Below are 15,566 nucleotides of genomic sequence, written 5' to 3'. Positions count from 1 at the left end.
ATTAATAGAACTTTTTCTGAATAGAACTTTTCCCTTGCTGAGCAAATAGGAGGACTTGCCTGTGCCACGTTCTGTCTGAGGTAGAAGACAGTAATGCCAAAGCTTCAAATTGTGGTTTAGCATCCTAGGATTTTGCGCTGCTGCCATTCCCATGCTTGAAGCTGGATATCCTTTAATGTTGTAGCTAATCTATATTGCTGTTCTAAACCAGCTGTCATTTGTTCTTCAGATTAAGTTAAAGAGAAATTCAAACTTGGCTTAAGTAATGTAAAAGTGAAAATGCTGTGTTGTTCTGTACACCATAAAGACAAGCTGATAGACCTTAAACTTGTAATTGTGTTGGCTTGCCCTGTGCTTACATTAGTGGATTTAAGTGTTTTATACTCCATTGTGTCAACAAATGACTTGTAACTAATTTAGTTTGAGGAAGCTGCTGATTTTTGGATTTATACCCTATCAAGTGATCAGTTCTAGCACAGCATAAGCTCTTCCAAGCACTCCCTCCATAAAGAATAAAGAAAGATGATAGCATGACTGTGAGAAAGAGAATACAATATATGGCAGCTGGAATAGCTGACAACATACTATTCTCAACAGTCAGTGTTAATCTGAGAGCACGCAGTGTGTCTGAAGTATTTGAATCAGCAACTGTAGGATAATTTGTGTTTAAGCTCTGAACTGTTTTCCTTGAATTTAATAGAAAAATCTTGGTATTTGACACTCAGGTCAATCATTAGCTCATCGATTCTGCAAACAAAATACATCCATTTTGTATCAATTTCTAGTCTTCAGTAGAACTGTGTAGTGCAGATGGTTTAGCCTACAGCAAGAGCTTAGGGAAATAACTTGATTCAAGTAAAAGGATTTAGGCATTTAAGAAGAGAATGCTCAATTCTAAATTATGCTCTGAAAATATGGTTTCTTATGGCCTCTTGGAAATTTCTGCTGGAAGGGGGCCTTATTTTGTACAGTCTGCCCTCTAAAAATAAACCAACACTGTGTTACTGGAAGTTAGGAAAAGGATCTCTTGATTTTTAAAAAGAATGTGTGGGGATTTTGCATTTTTTCCACCTATTTTATCTAACGTTCTTTCTGCATGATGTTTGGGAGCTGAAATACCACTTACACAGTTCCAAGAAATAACTTCTGAAGAAAACTAATTATACTATTTCCCACAGCAATGCTTAATATGCAAAGATTGCTTCTAAATCTGCTTTTCAGGTCATCCTTCTTTTCTTCACACTTCACCATTTTGACTTTCAATGAGGTAATTTCACCCTTAAGCTCATTAGTTTCCATAGGAAATGAATTCTAAAAAATGCTAAGTGTGCCATATGAGGTTTAACATCAAAGACATTTCTAGACAGACCACGAATATATGTTGAAGCTATATTTGGTCTCTGTTGGGTATTCTTTTCAGGGCTGCTGAGTTTCAGTTGCTTGCTTTCGTTAGGTAAGTGTTGGCTTAGGACTTTTTTCCTTGCAATCCAAATTAATCTTCAATTGTTTAGAATAAAATCTAATAACTGACTGGACGATTTGGGTCAAAGGTATTTTGTTATGGGTCATGTGGTCTTCTCATGGAAAAAAAACCAAAAAAACCCCAAACAGTTATGAGTAGGACGCTTTGTTAACCAACTGCTCTTAAAGGTTAGATTTCTGAGAGGAAACCTCAGTTCGTGTTTCCACTAAGAAGTTATAAATGTTTTTTTCTTGCTGAATGCTATTCTGAATCCTCAAAGTTAGAATGCATAAGCTGCATGTGAAATCTTTTGGATTGTTTTCCCACTGAGTCTCCATTCTCAACCATTTTAACCACCTGACAGTAAGAAACCTAGCACACAGGATTCTTGTCAGCTTGCATAGCTTCAAGCTTTTATTTTGAAGCTCTGTTTCTACAAAGAAAAAAATAGGGAATGCCCGCATATTTTTGTCCTTTTCAACCTAACACATTGGCTAGAGGGATTGTCTAGTATATTCCAGAATAATTAATTTTAAAAAAAGCTGATATTATTCAAATCCAACTTTACTGAAAAGAATACTCCTTCTGTTTGTTAGCTCCATAACATTTTTTGACATTTTTTCCCATGCAATTGTGATTGAAATTATTTTCCTCCTCTTCAGCAAGTGTTTAGCATGCTTATCCCATTTGCTGCTTAGTTACAGTATGCAAAATAGCACAGTAAACTGACTACATTACCACAGAGGTAAAATTGAAGGCCAAGCCCATGCATGAGTTGTGATGTTTTCTGTCATTAGAGAGTGGCACCATAGCTCTCAGAAGTAATATAGCCGTTAGCAACAAAATAAATGCCATAAGTAATACTATTTAAAAACTAATCCTAGTCAATATTTACAGCTGAGAGTATTAGAGCACTTTATTCTGCCTGGAGCTTTCAGAATTTCTTAAATTTGAGCCATGAATTTTTGAAGAGTATGGGTGGAAACTGTTTCTGTTCCTGGGAGGAAAAAAAAAGAGCAGAATTTCAAAATGGCTCCTTTAGCTGTAAGAGGAAGAAAATATTTTATAAGTTCTTTGAAGCTACAAAATAAAACACAAATGCCTCTTTAGCAGTTAATTTTAGTGATCTGCCTAAAAAACCCATGAACTTCAAAAGTCAAGTCAAGAACTTAAGCTTATGTCTCCTGTGTGTTGTACTCTGGGCTCTTCAGGGCAGACCAAGAGCGAGGGGCTGGTCTTTGTGTACCTGCAGCATGCACCAGTTAGGCATCAGGCTTCAGTGTCTTCTGGTGGCAGAAGACATTGCCTTTGAATAGTTTGGTATATCAGCCACATCTGTTCTAAGAATAAGCAGCATCATTCAATATTGCATGTTCTTCAAGAGGAGAGCCTCTCTCTTGAGACATATATATGTATATAGTCCGTGCTGAACATAGGATACCTGATTTAGTGTCCCGTGTAGAATTGGCTATATACCACTACAGCAGGCAATAGTGGAAGAGGTACACAGTGTTAAGTCTTCACAGGTTTAGAAAAATCTGTTTGGTTACACAGAGAGGTAGTAGAGGCAGCTGGTGTAAGCAACCACCTCATTATCTACTAGGTTACTGAGGAGAAGTCAAACAGGATCTAATCCTCACGTTTGCTGACTGAATGGAGCAGCTTGCTTTTGTGCTCTTTCCATTGCAGCAACTGCTAGGGAGGTCGCTGTGCTGGTGTACACCACGCGATGGACTGGTGCTCTGAGGCAATGCCTGTACAACTTAGTCTTCCAGCAAAATAAGCAAAATAAATGTCACTACATTGTAGAAATGAAGAGTTAAACACGCTTTTATTGAAAAAGCCACTTTTTCCAGCCCTTCAAATATAGCTATTGTCAATAACTGAACACAAGTACTTTTCAAAAGTCGATTTTTAGTACTTCAATCTTTAGAAATGTACTAACAGAACACTGACTGAATTACAATGTATATGAATTTAATGCAGTGGAAGTTATTATTAGAGTACTAAAGACTTCTAAATATTTTCTTAAATCATAAATATATTAACTCTTCCCTTTGAATCATGTAGCATTAATTTAAAAACAACAGCAAAAACAACAACAAAAAAACCCCAACTTGGAGCCAGACTTTTGTGCTTCAAAACTACTCAACCCAGTCTGGTAATAACAAATGTGGAGACTTGTTTGATGCTCGTGTTTGAGTCAACTGCTAAAGGGCATATATGTTTTTGCTTCCACCACTACCAGATGCGAGGCTTCTATGTCTACGTAGACACGTAAACATACACACAAAATATAAGGCAAACCCTACAATCTTGTGTTGCCTATCTTAGACATTAATAGGTGGCAAATGGAAGTGTAATAGCAGGTGAAATCATAAATAATTCAGCTAAATATTTCAGGAATCAGACTGAAATGCCTTCACATAGAAGGATTAAGATAACTCGATGCACGCTGTAGCTAATATAGGGGAAGACTTGTATGGAAGATTTCCTTCTGACACCTGTTTTATGATATAACATTGCTTTAAAACAATGTGCTGTGTCAGCTGCAAAATACAGCTTCTTAGGGAATTTATTTCATTTAAGAAAGCAAAAAAAAAATCTAAGTTGGGGGCTGAACATGCAGGAGTCTCTTGCAAAGATAGGAAAATATCACTGGGAGGCAATTAAAATACTGATGGGGTTATTAAAGGCAATAGGACTAGCAGGCTTCCCTTTGGTTCAGTACTCCATTGAATGCCCTGGATCTGTAATCAGGGAGGCACAGCCACTTAGTAGTTCATTTCTAAAGAAAGTGAGCACTCAAAGTTTGCCCCACTTAATTTTATCTTTTAAGTCTTGCCTGCTAAAGGAAGGGAAATAGTTCTCTAGTCAATGTGCGTTACCAGCAATAAATAGCTGGTGGATATAGGATAAGAGCAGCTGCAAGTATCCAAGTGTTGGATGCTGAAGACTATTCCTAGTATTTCAATGTTTTTGTACACATGCTCCTGTTGCCATGAGGAACCACTTAAAGATGTGGTGGACTGAGGTGTTTTAAGCCTATGTAGCTCTAATAAAGACAAAGCTACATCAGACTTTTATAGAACTAGCATCCAGTATTGGGTTGCTCAGCTTGTCTGTACACTTCTCTAAAGAGTTAGGATATGAGATAATCATGGTCTTTAATATTAGAGATGCTAATGCTCGGTAAACCTTGTGCTAGAGTGCAGAAGTTATGAAATGCTTAAAATTAAGTTTACAAAACTGTACGCAAACATGCATGATTGAATTCTTACCCTTGGCTTGGCAAGGCTTGGATTGTACAGGCGTAGCTATAAACAGAATTTAACTCATAGCTCCCAACAGAAAGACTCAAGTGATACCACAGTAACAGAGGACTGATTTACATTTCAGATATAAACCACGATGTAACCATCTCAGATGACTTTCATTTCTCATTCCAGAAAAGGTTTTCTGCAGTCTGAAGTACCTTTTCAGAGGATGCTTTCTTGTATAAACCACATCAAAATTTCATGCAGAAGAATAGAGATGAGGTTAATGAGCATAGGGGGAAGATGGCATTTGTGCTGCTATGGTACGTATCCTTGTCATCTCAATCCCAATGGGTGGGAAGCAAAGACCGCTCTTAACAGAGTTGCATCCATCTATGACTGCCATGCTCATCTACTTGGCACAGTTTCCACTCTGGTCATGTCCCTGTTGCCTCTGTTTTTGTGAACTGATGTTTCAGTCTTTCTGAGGGCATCACTGGACTGAAGCTTGGCATAGCGTAGGAGCAGCTAGGGTATCACAGTTCTGTGGGGTCTCAGTAGTAGTAGCATCTACAGCTGATGAGCTCTGCTGGTCCCTAGAAGAGCTAGGGGCCTTCACGTGACCTTTGTATAAACTAGGGGATTTTGCCCAAAGGGGAAGATTTGACGTGAAGCTGGCAGAATTCTTCCCCTCAACAGTCAGAACCACTGGCTGTTTATCTGGCACAGCTGGAACATACACAGCATTTTGCTCTGGCAGATGATCTCCACATTGACTAAGATGTTCTGCTAGGACCAGAGGCTGCTGATCGTCCCCTTCTTCAGAAATAACAAAAACCGGTTTGTTTTTATCTGTTTCTACCATGAGCTCTTTTGTTTTCGAACCATTGACCAAGTTGATTTTCAGTGGATTGGAGCTCTCTAGAAGATTTTTGGGGCTTTGGCTGTTAACTGAAGATGCTGCCCCTAGATGTCTTGAGGGATCCAAGGATCTCACATGTTTGCTGTCAGGGGAACTGGCTAAAAATCCAAAATAAGGATTCCCAAACCTGGATTTCTTCAAATTGCAGGAGCTTAGCTTCCTCTGCCTTTGTGCAGACAGAGTGAGGGGATATGAGGCATTACTGGCAGATGAATCAGAGTAAATGGTCTCTGATGCTCCCTCTATCTCAGTGGCTGAGATTACCTTTCTAGTTGGGACACCTTGGGATCTTGCAGCTGTAGGAAAACCCTGTGCAAAATAATAATAAATTAGTAGACATGCCATGAAAAGCAGCTTTCTTGAGAAACTTTGATCTCAAAGGAACTACAAGTAAAAATTCCTGGTTATGTCAGAGGTGAGATGCATTCTTTAGCAAAAACCTATGTTATTACCTTAAAAAAGAAGAAACATTCTCTATTAGCTTTGTAACAAGCTGTTGGTTTGGTGATTACAGTCAGTAAGAACTAGATATCCCTCCCACACCTATGGATTCCTCACAATGCAATAGTAATAACTCAATTAAAATGAATTTAAGGCATAACCAGGGGAAAAAAGGTACATGTCAGAACATTCAATGAGATAATGTAGTCTGAAGGCATTTTTTCATGTTTTTCTGGTCTGGGGATCATTTCTTAACCAGGTGCTAACTGCTGGGAAATACATCTTCTTAGCACTTCAGGAAAGCCTGAATAAATTACAATATAGTTAGGCAGAAGAGTTTCCCATACACCAAGCAAGATGGACTGAAATGTGTATCGCATTGCAGGTTGGAGAGGCAAAGCAGTAGACCAAGGGGAAAACGTGTCCCATCAACAAGCAACTGGGGGTACTGAGGCACAGACCCTGACCATCATGTCCTCCCCTCCTTGCAAGACTTACACTGTTGTCAACCAGCTTTGTGAAGGGACTGTTGGTGGTCCAGCTACACCATTTTTTCTGTAGCTGTGGTATTGGAGCCAGGAAGTCATGGAAAGTGCGGGCACTCCATGTGCGTTGTCTGGGACACTGATTTTCCAGCTGGACATTCCCCTTCTCAACAGCATCTGCTCCTGCAGCTGTGTGATTAGAAGTCAGCCAGTCAGACACAGAGGCTGGGCTTGTGACACTTCTTTTTAGGTTTTTGTCCTGAAAAGAGTAAATAAAAGTCATTTACAGCATCTTTCATCAAAAGGTTTTAAAACCACTTTAAAAATATGCAGTTAGTGCAAGAGACTGATTTCTTCAGTGGTTCTCTTCTCAGGACAAGACACGGGAATGCAACTTCTCATTGCTCATCCAGCATGCTGCCTGAAGTTCGCTGGCTTCCATGGATGAAAGTTTTACTTTGCTTCCCCAGTTTCAGATTTAACAATGAATTGGGAAATTTCAGTTACATAAGAAACAAAATTGTACCATTCTCACTAACCAAATACATCAAAGATCTACAGCTTTAGTTTGCTGGAGATATCTGACAGATCAGAGTAGTAAACTTCACTGGATAAAACATAAGTCTTCCACTCTGCTTGGCTCTTGGAAGGCTCCAGATGTGTCTGTCTAGGGAAACAAAGCTTCAAGGGGAACGGGGCCCGCTGAAAGAAATCCAGAAGCAAGTAATGAGAGAACCAGAAGTCTCAAAAATGCATGATTCCAGAAGTAATTCACTTACTGAAGTAAATGGTTCGTTTTATTCTGTGTTAGGGAAGAATTAAGAAAATAGAAATAATTAAAAATAAAGAGAAAGGGAATAATCTTTTCTAGGTGTCTGTGGTGAATAGAACAAGAAGCACAAGACCCAGACTGGAGCCGAGGAGATTTTCAGTTCACATAAAAAATGCTTTGCAGGTGGAAAACATGCTTTACCAGTAGAACAAGACGTCCAAACAGGTGTAAAATTGCCATCATTGGAAGGTGAGACCACATTAAACCATTGTTACCAGCTCTCTGTATAAGCAGAATTGATCTGACATGGGAATGAATTAGAGACAGCTTCTAAAGATCTCTTCCATACTTACTTTATATGTTTCGATGTTGCATTTAAAATCATAATTTTTGTCCTTAATATTTATGTGGGTTTAGAGCCAGAAAAGTTGAAGAATCCCTGACTGTCCTATGAATCTCCTTTCGTTCTTACTAATACTTCACCTGTTATTTATACAAGCCTCCTGTTCCACAACTCTATATGTATTTTTAATTTTCAGCTGTGCAAATATTGTTGTCATGAGAAGAATGCAAAATCCACATTCCCAAAGTTTACATAGTCCTTAAAGAGAGTCTGAAATAAATCCCACAGTGTCCTGGATTTAACAGTCACGAGAAATCAGAAACTTGTAATTTGTTATTTCTGAGAAACTGAAACTCTCAAGTTTCTTCAAATCAAAGAAACTATTTAGTTAAAATGTCATATTGGAAATGGATGGGCAGAGAAGCAAGAAATCAGCTACTACAGCAGAAGAAAAATCTCAGTAGGAATCTGGGAGAGGTTTCAGGCTCTGGATAAGGTTTTTTTTCAGTATTAAGCTGTTAGTCTCAGATTTCATTAAAGTAACAATCTTTATTTATAAATTTATAAGCCAGCTGTCTTCTCCTCAGAAGCCTCTTCAGGCTGTCTTGGGATTTACTATTCCAATATTATAAGTACCTCCAAAGTGGTGTAAAAGTTAGCCACTGGTTTTGAGATAGATACACTGGAAGTGACTACAAAGATGAATAATGTATTTTCTAGATTTTGAAAATGTTTTAGCAAAAAATGTTTCTTAAACCTCCATGATAATACTCTTTACTCAAACCTTTGCATCTGAAACTTGTAATGTCTGAATAGAAGTCAGAGGTCATAGTTATAAGTTAGACAAAGGCTCAATGATGACCTAAACCAAACGGGCCTTAGAAAGCCATGACCCTCCTGGAGGATAGCTCAGAAGTCATCTGAAAGCCATCCTGCTCTCCTCTTCCTTACACTAGTCCATGTACAGAGACATGTGTTTGCTCTCCCAGCTCTTGCCTGATGGGATTGATTTCTTCAAATGGATTTTAAAAGTTAAAAAGCAAAAGCCGTTTTATTACTGGCTCCCGCCCAGCAGAGCTGAGGCTCACACTTACTGGGGGGCATAAGTCCAAGTGGCCAGCCACCATTTCTCAGTAAAAAGATCTGGATAACTTTTTAAATGAAAGCTCCTTATAGCTTGCTTTCTCTAGTTGAGCATTTGGGGTGACCCGAGTCTGATGGTGTTATTTACTGTACCATAAAGGCTCAGGATTTCACACATCTTTTCACATGAGGATAACTTCTTAGCTCCTGCTAAGAAAGTGGCTACGGACCCATGGATAACTCATCCTACTTGCCTCATGCTGGTCCACAAAACTATGCACCATACCCACTGCAGGACTCAGAGGCTAAAGTCAGGAGCTGGCTGGCCACCTGCATTTTACATCCTAAAAATACACATTTAGAAATTAAACCATTAACATGTTTATTTCTAACATCCAGTAACCCCCCGTAACTCAAGCAGCCTGAAGAGATCCCATGTGAGTGCAGGTTTGTAATTAGCCTGCTGTGCTCAATTTCCACCCTCCTTGGAGAGGATAGTCTTCAGCTGTGCGGAAAGACCCCATGCTTTTAAACAGGCCCTTTCACCCTTCTTGGGTAGGTTTTCTGCTTGTTAAGAGATTTGGTTGAGAGAATCGATTCACTTGTTTGCAGCATGGACATTGCTGAGAAGGAGGTGCCTCCTGAGTGAATAATGTGGTAAATCACTTTAATTTTTTGGGCTACTTTCACTTAGAACTCTTTTAACACTAAGTATTTTATTTATATATACTTATATATATATAAATCTTCTCTCACAGACTGCTTGCAGAAGGGATGGCAGAATAGAAATGTTTTTCTTTAAGTGTATTTGTTCATTCTGACTAGAGTGGGGAAAAGAAGGAAAAGGGGTTTTCCCTCTGTCTAGAAGCTGTATTTGTGTGTGACTGCCACCAGGTGAAGCTCTCTCCACTGGTAAGAAGTCCAGGGAGTGCAGGTGTTCAAGGGTGTCCAGCTTGGGCACCGAAACAGCTCCCAGTGTCCTGCTCTGCAGAAGGTAAGGTGTTTGGGCAAGGAAAGGCACCAGAGCTGTTTTCCCTTCTTTCTCTCTTTCTGTTAATCAGCATGGTCAACTGGATGAAAAGCTTAGCACATGTCTTACACTAGCATAGGAAAATCCTGACTAGCCTGGCCTCCTAGCTAATTTCCTAATCAAGTGCAGGGATACAGAATGCTTTTGTTTTGTGAACTGTGACAAAAATATTATATGGACTGTCCTGGGGCATGTGAGCTTCTTGTGCTGGTTGTTTCTTCTCATGGGGGGGGGGGGGGCCTCCACAGAGAGGGTAGTGGAGAAGAAAGTATTGACCTGGGAAAGGCTTTAGTATGCATAGACTTGTAATGCATGTGCTCTGTCAGGCACTACGCTCAAGGTTGAAGAGGTGGCAGCCAGACCTGAGACTTCTGAGCTATCATCTGTTTCTAAACAAATAATTGACCAGGAGCGCAGGGGAAAGAGCTAAAATAAGAGAGAACCTACTGAACTGACTCAGGTTTCTCTGTGTGTGTTTGAAAGGACCCCAGTGCTTCCACTTAAAGTGCTTGATTTCTTTGGAGCATACACTGTTAATTTTCACATCAGCCTGGTGAGACAGTTAAATAACTTTCTGACGAGCTGAGGAGCCAAGTAACTTCCCTGACCACTTGGTACTGGTGGTCAGGAGCAGGTCTTTCAGTTGCTACAAGTGATGTTTTTAATGGAACATCATCTTTGCCAATTAACATATTTCTGAGGGCTGGTCCTACTGCTCTGCACTATCACCTATTCTGGCCTTGCTCTTCTCAAAGCTGGGAAAATAGTGGCTTGAAGGATCACAGCCCACATCATTTGATGGCAGCTCAGCTCGAGGGCTAGAAGAACTGCCTGTTTCAGTCACTCCCTTCCTTGCAAAGTGGGCAGTAAGCATAAATGGATAGATATGACAAGTGCTGTCCAAGAGGGGCATCCAGTGGCTTGCTAGAGATGCCGAAGAGCATTCCTACCTGTATTCTGTAGGTGGTAAAGCTCAGGCCGCTGGCCCCAGGTCCAGCAGAAATAATAAACACTTCATCACTCCCAGTCTCGGTGGTCACTGCGGATACGGAGGAGGGCACATCTGGGTCAGTGTCCTGAGGAGACCGTTCTGTGCTGCCTCCGCAGGAAGTGACTGAGTAAAGAAGAAAATCAATAAAGACTGCTTACAAGAGTCCAAAACATCTGTTCCCGACTCCTCCATGACAAACCCTCCTCCTTCTCTCCCCAGACAATCTAGAATAGGCTTTGGCTGTCTGTCAGTCACACCAGTCAGAACAAAATTCAAGCCAACAGTTTTCTCCTCTGAAACTGCAAGCTTTTAAAAACAAAAGGGAAGGGGAGGAACACCCCTGGGTCTGCTTTCTAATAAAGACAGACCCACACTGAAATCCCTGATACTAAACACACAAGATTGTGCTGCAGATCAGAAACTTGCAGATTTGCTCAACTCATTCTTTATTTGTATTTACCCATCCCTGTTAATATTGGGAGCTGTGCTTTTGCTTGAACCCTAGCAATGCTGCTCCTACAGGCAGCATTATGCTCCAGGACTGCCACAGGGGTGCGTGTGTGCATGTGTCCCCAAAGCTTGTCCATCTGGTCCACACCAGGAGAGCTCTGGCCACAACCTTCTCGATGACTTTTCCAAAGCAGGAGATGGAAAGCTGACGTGGTTGGGAGCACAGAGTTAGCTTTTTAGGAAGATCCCTGTGGGAGACCTGTGTGTAATGGCTGATGGTTTAGTGGGAAACCAATGGTGTGTAGCAACACAACATGAAGCAGCTCCCTGTTGGACTTCACCAGCCAAAAGGGGCACTGATACAATTCGTGTGTTTTGACTCAAAATTGCAGTAAGTGACATTATCTGCAGCTCAGCTGGGGGTCTCTTTTGCTTGAAACATACTGTGAGGTAAATGTCATGTAAAGCAGTCTCATCCATGAAGTTCTTCAGAAAAAGTTAGCTCCAAGAGTCAAAGTTGTCCAAAGCCAATGTAAGCACTGTAAAACTCATCCTTTCCAGACAAGGTTAGGCACATGGCAGGTGAAACTCTTCCATGGTTTATGGATCTTTGTAAGTTGTTTGTAGCAGCCTGAACCCAACACATTTGCTCTGCTAACCCAGTGTCTCTGCAATGCCATGTGCTATGACAGCTTTTGTTGGCAGCATCCTGGAACTGTACTTGTGTGTGCTCCTTGCCAGGGGAATTACCCTACCAGCCAGGCGGGAGAGCAGCAAGGAATAGTTCCCACAACAAAGGCTTTCTGCTGTGAAGTGGCTCTCCAGCTGTGCATGGGCGAGACAGCGAGGAGGACTGCAAGGAAGAAACGATCTGATTAACTGGCCGGGGGCTACGGGGTGCCCTGACCTGCTCCCGCCACTGCCCCGTGCTTACCCGCCTGCTCCCGGCTGACAGAGTGGTTGTTGTTTTCATTCTCCCGACTTGGCACCACCAGCTGGAGCTCATTGATATCGACGGCGGAGTTCTGGATCCCATTCTACAACTCAGAACATGCCCCAGTAAACATCGTCAGATAAACAGTGCAACAGCCAATATGAAAGAGAGAAAGAGAAATTGCTGAAGCCATTAGCACTAACCTCCTGGTCACTGCATGCGTTGGATGAGCTCCTTTTGGGGCACGTTCTCTGCCTGAAAAGGAGAGACAGCAACAGCAACAACAAACCCACGAGTGAGTTAAAGATCCACAGAAGGGAAGGTCTCAGTCTCAGCTGTGCTCATCCTGCGAGGTGGACCCAGCAGGTTATGAGCTCTCCTGCCCACAGGAGCACCCAGAATACTTGCCAAGACTCAGGGCAACAAGGCCTGTTAAGCCGGGGGAGAAAATAATATGCTCATGTGGTGGAAAGTCAGCTAAAGAAGAGAAGGACTTGTCGTCTTCTTCCCATGATCACTGCAAAAGCAGGAACAGAGTTCAAACCTCTACCAAGTCCCACCAAGATCCCACCCCACCAGCTGCTCTTTCACGTCAGTAACTAAATAGTGGGACTGAAATCCTGACTTTGGTCTAGGCAGTAACATCGTTCTTACCCTGTTAGAGTATTTCATCTGTGTAGCCAATATTGCATGCTGGATTATATTTAGCAACAGAGACCATTAGATGTTGTTCATTTGTATGAACGTTTTATTAAAAGACGGCGCTATGGCAGATGATTACTGGGTAAACATGCCTTGGCTAAAGGGAGACAAAAGCATGTTCTTACCCATTTTTTCCACATTTTTACTAAAACTGAGATTATGAAACAACTAGTGTTATTTACTTTTGGATGAATAAGACTTAAAGATGTCACAAAGAAAGGCTGGCAGTAATTAATGCAAAAATGATGGAAGGAAGTGTATTTTGTCTTTGTGCACAGCAGCTCTCCCTGGGACAGTACAGAGATACGTGGGAGCATTAAGGCACTGACCAGATAGGATGTAACCTGTGTTACTGTTTTCCCTATCTCTGCTGTTGGCTGGCATTTATCCTCTTCCTGTTAGAGGGGTTGGCACTTATTCACCTCCATGCAAGTTTTTTTTTTTTGGTAGTGATGTGTTGAAGCCAAGATTTCAAGTTTCCAGTCCCCATTTTATCACTGTTTGTTTTTGAGAATGGGGGCTCAGAGGCCACCTGATGAGCCTGGCCGGGAGCCAGCGTCTGCTCCATCTCGGGCATGGCGGGTTTCATTCCTTCACCGTATCATTGGATCTCTTAAAAAATGTTTATTGACTGACAAGTGAATTGAGGGAGAAAAAAAACCATGATGTGCCCCTAGCGCTATTCCTAGTGAATACAGAGAAGACTACAGAAAAAGAGGAGAGCGAGCTGGCACTTGAGAATTTAATCCAGAAGAGGTCTGGATGGATAGCTGTTACTCCAGGAGGTACAATGGCATCAGCCACCACTTCATCTTCTAAGGGGAGCACAGGACTAAAGCAGGGAAGGCTCTTCCTCAATGCACTGATTTAGGAAGGGAGAGCAGGGAAAGGCTTCCGAGTAAGAGTGATGTTGCCTTATCAAGCAAGATCAAACCAAGTAGGAAATACTTCAGAGTGGAAAATGTGTATGTAAATATTCCACACATACACACACCAGAAGCTCTTATTGGGCACCAGAACCATTTCAGCAGGAGTGACCTGACAAAACATGCCCCCAGATAATGAATTAGCGTAGTGGTCAATGCATTCAGGTAGGTGGTGGGAGAACTATGTGTAATTCCCTGCTTTCTCCACATTGCATTCATTTTTTTAAATCTCTCTGCCTTGTCCCAACTCTTTCTTGACAAAACCCATGACAAAAGTTTAATCAAATCTGATATATTCCTATGAAACTTTCTTGTTTCAAATAACTGGCATGTTACAAGCAAATTTGTTAAAATATTCCCGCCCAGGGATTAAAGAGCACAAAGGAAATGTTCTCCTCTAAGAAAACATAACTTAGCACATATTTCTTCCACACTGAACACCAAGTATTGGCAACCCAGACTTTTTAGTTATCTAGATGGTCTCACTTTTGGGTTTGTTATTTGAACTTTTAGCATGACTTAACAAACAAAATGTTCGAGTTCTCAGAAACACAAATAAAAATGTGTTCCTTGGATGCTTGTATACAGCTGTCCCATTTATAAGATATTCATATTCTCTGGGACAAAGCTGGAAAGATGGAATACTCATTTTAAAAGTCTCAGCAACTGACAGCTATGATAAACTATGGATAGACAGGGCAAGTTCTGCCTTAAGAAACTGAAATACCTTACATCCATTTGGCTCCTTTCCTTGCCATTTTTTATAAATGTTGTGCTTTAGAATAGTTAGCAGACACTGTAACTACCTTGAAATCAACACTGCAGTTTGGCAGCACAAACCAAAGGGAGAGAAAGGTGGCCCCGTCAAGGATGTTTTCTGTGTGAGTATGGTAGAATAAGTGAGAACAAGAGAAGGAAGAGTCCTGTTCTTCCCAAAGTTTAAATAAGGATTAAAAAATGGTAACAGGTTTAAATGTCCCCATTTTAACTTTTTCTTCCTTCATCACACTTTGGGTATTGAGTGAGTGATTTCCACGGAACAATTTGATTTGCTGTTAAAAACCAACACACACAAAGGATAAGAGTTTCTAGATTCAGTCAACAATTTTGGTGGAAACTTGAGATTCTTTTTTTTCTTCTATTCAGAGCTATTCCCACAGTGTCTGGAGAGATGCGCTAGTTAGGAGAACTGGGGATCTTAGTCTGTCTTTAGCGCATTCTCTAGCTACATCTCCCGTGGCACACTGCAGTACCTCACCACCAAAGAGACCAAAGATTCAGATCGGTGCACAGCTCATGGATATAAAACAGCCAACGTGCAAATATATCAGTTTCCATCATTTAAAAGAAGTTGTAATTTTTTTAAAACAAAAATTGCTTCAAACTTCTCAAATAAACCAAAAAATTCAAGTCTGTTGGCAGCTTTGTGAAGATTGTCTTGTACTCCCCAGCAGGCAGCTCCAGCTAGGTCTAGCTGTCTTAGGGCTCTAACTAAACCAGCCTGATGTGTAGAGGGACAGAAATGGAGAACACAGCTACAATAGGCAGGGAGGGGTTTCTGGGTTGCGCCTAACATGAGGATGGCAGAGGAAAGGTCTGGCTTTGGTCCAGAAGTGATGAGGATTCTCTAGGAGGGCATTATATGACAAAGGAAAAAGTTTCACTCCCAGGTGACAGTCAGGCTGCAGGCAGTGACTGGCAGGGCGGCTTGCATGGAGAGAGATGGCAGCACATGATGACTTGATGGAATAGCTGTACACGTAGGGGG

The 15,566-nt window shown here is 41.2% G+C and overlaps 1 protein-coding gene across 1 annotated transcript in view; it reads right to left on the bottom strand.

The window, feature by feature from the left end:
• Positions 1-3,276: 3,276 nt before the first annotated feature.
• Positions 3,277-15,566, bottom strand: part of LOC141951373 (uncharacterized) — a 34,809-nt gene continuing 22,519 nt past the window's right edge. The window contains exons 3-7 of the mRNA XM_074887493.1: positions 12,374-12,425; positions 12,171-12,273; positions 10,746-10,909; positions 6,581-6,826; positions 3,277-5,950 (exon numbers count right to left, since the gene is read on the bottom strand). Of these exons, the coding sequence (XP_074743594.1) occupies positions 5,213-5,950; positions 6,581-6,826; positions 10,746-10,909; positions 12,171-12,273; positions 12,374-12,425 (1,303 nt within the window). The 3' untranslated portion in view covers positions 3,277-5,212. The remainder of the gene's footprint in view (positions 5,951-6,580; positions 6,827-10,745; positions 10,910-12,170; positions 12,274-12,373; positions 12,426-15,566) is intronic.

Source organism: Strix uralensis, chromosome 17 (assembly GCF_047716275.1).
Source record: "Strix uralensis isolate ZFMK-TIS-50842 chromosome 17, bStrUra1, whole genome shotgun sequence".
NCBI classification, from domain to species: Eukaryota; Metazoa; Chordata; class Aves; order Strigiformes; family Strigidae; genus Strix; species Strix uralensis.
Note: the sequence above shows the minus strand (reverse complement) of the source record. Positions and strands in the feature narration are given on the sequence as shown.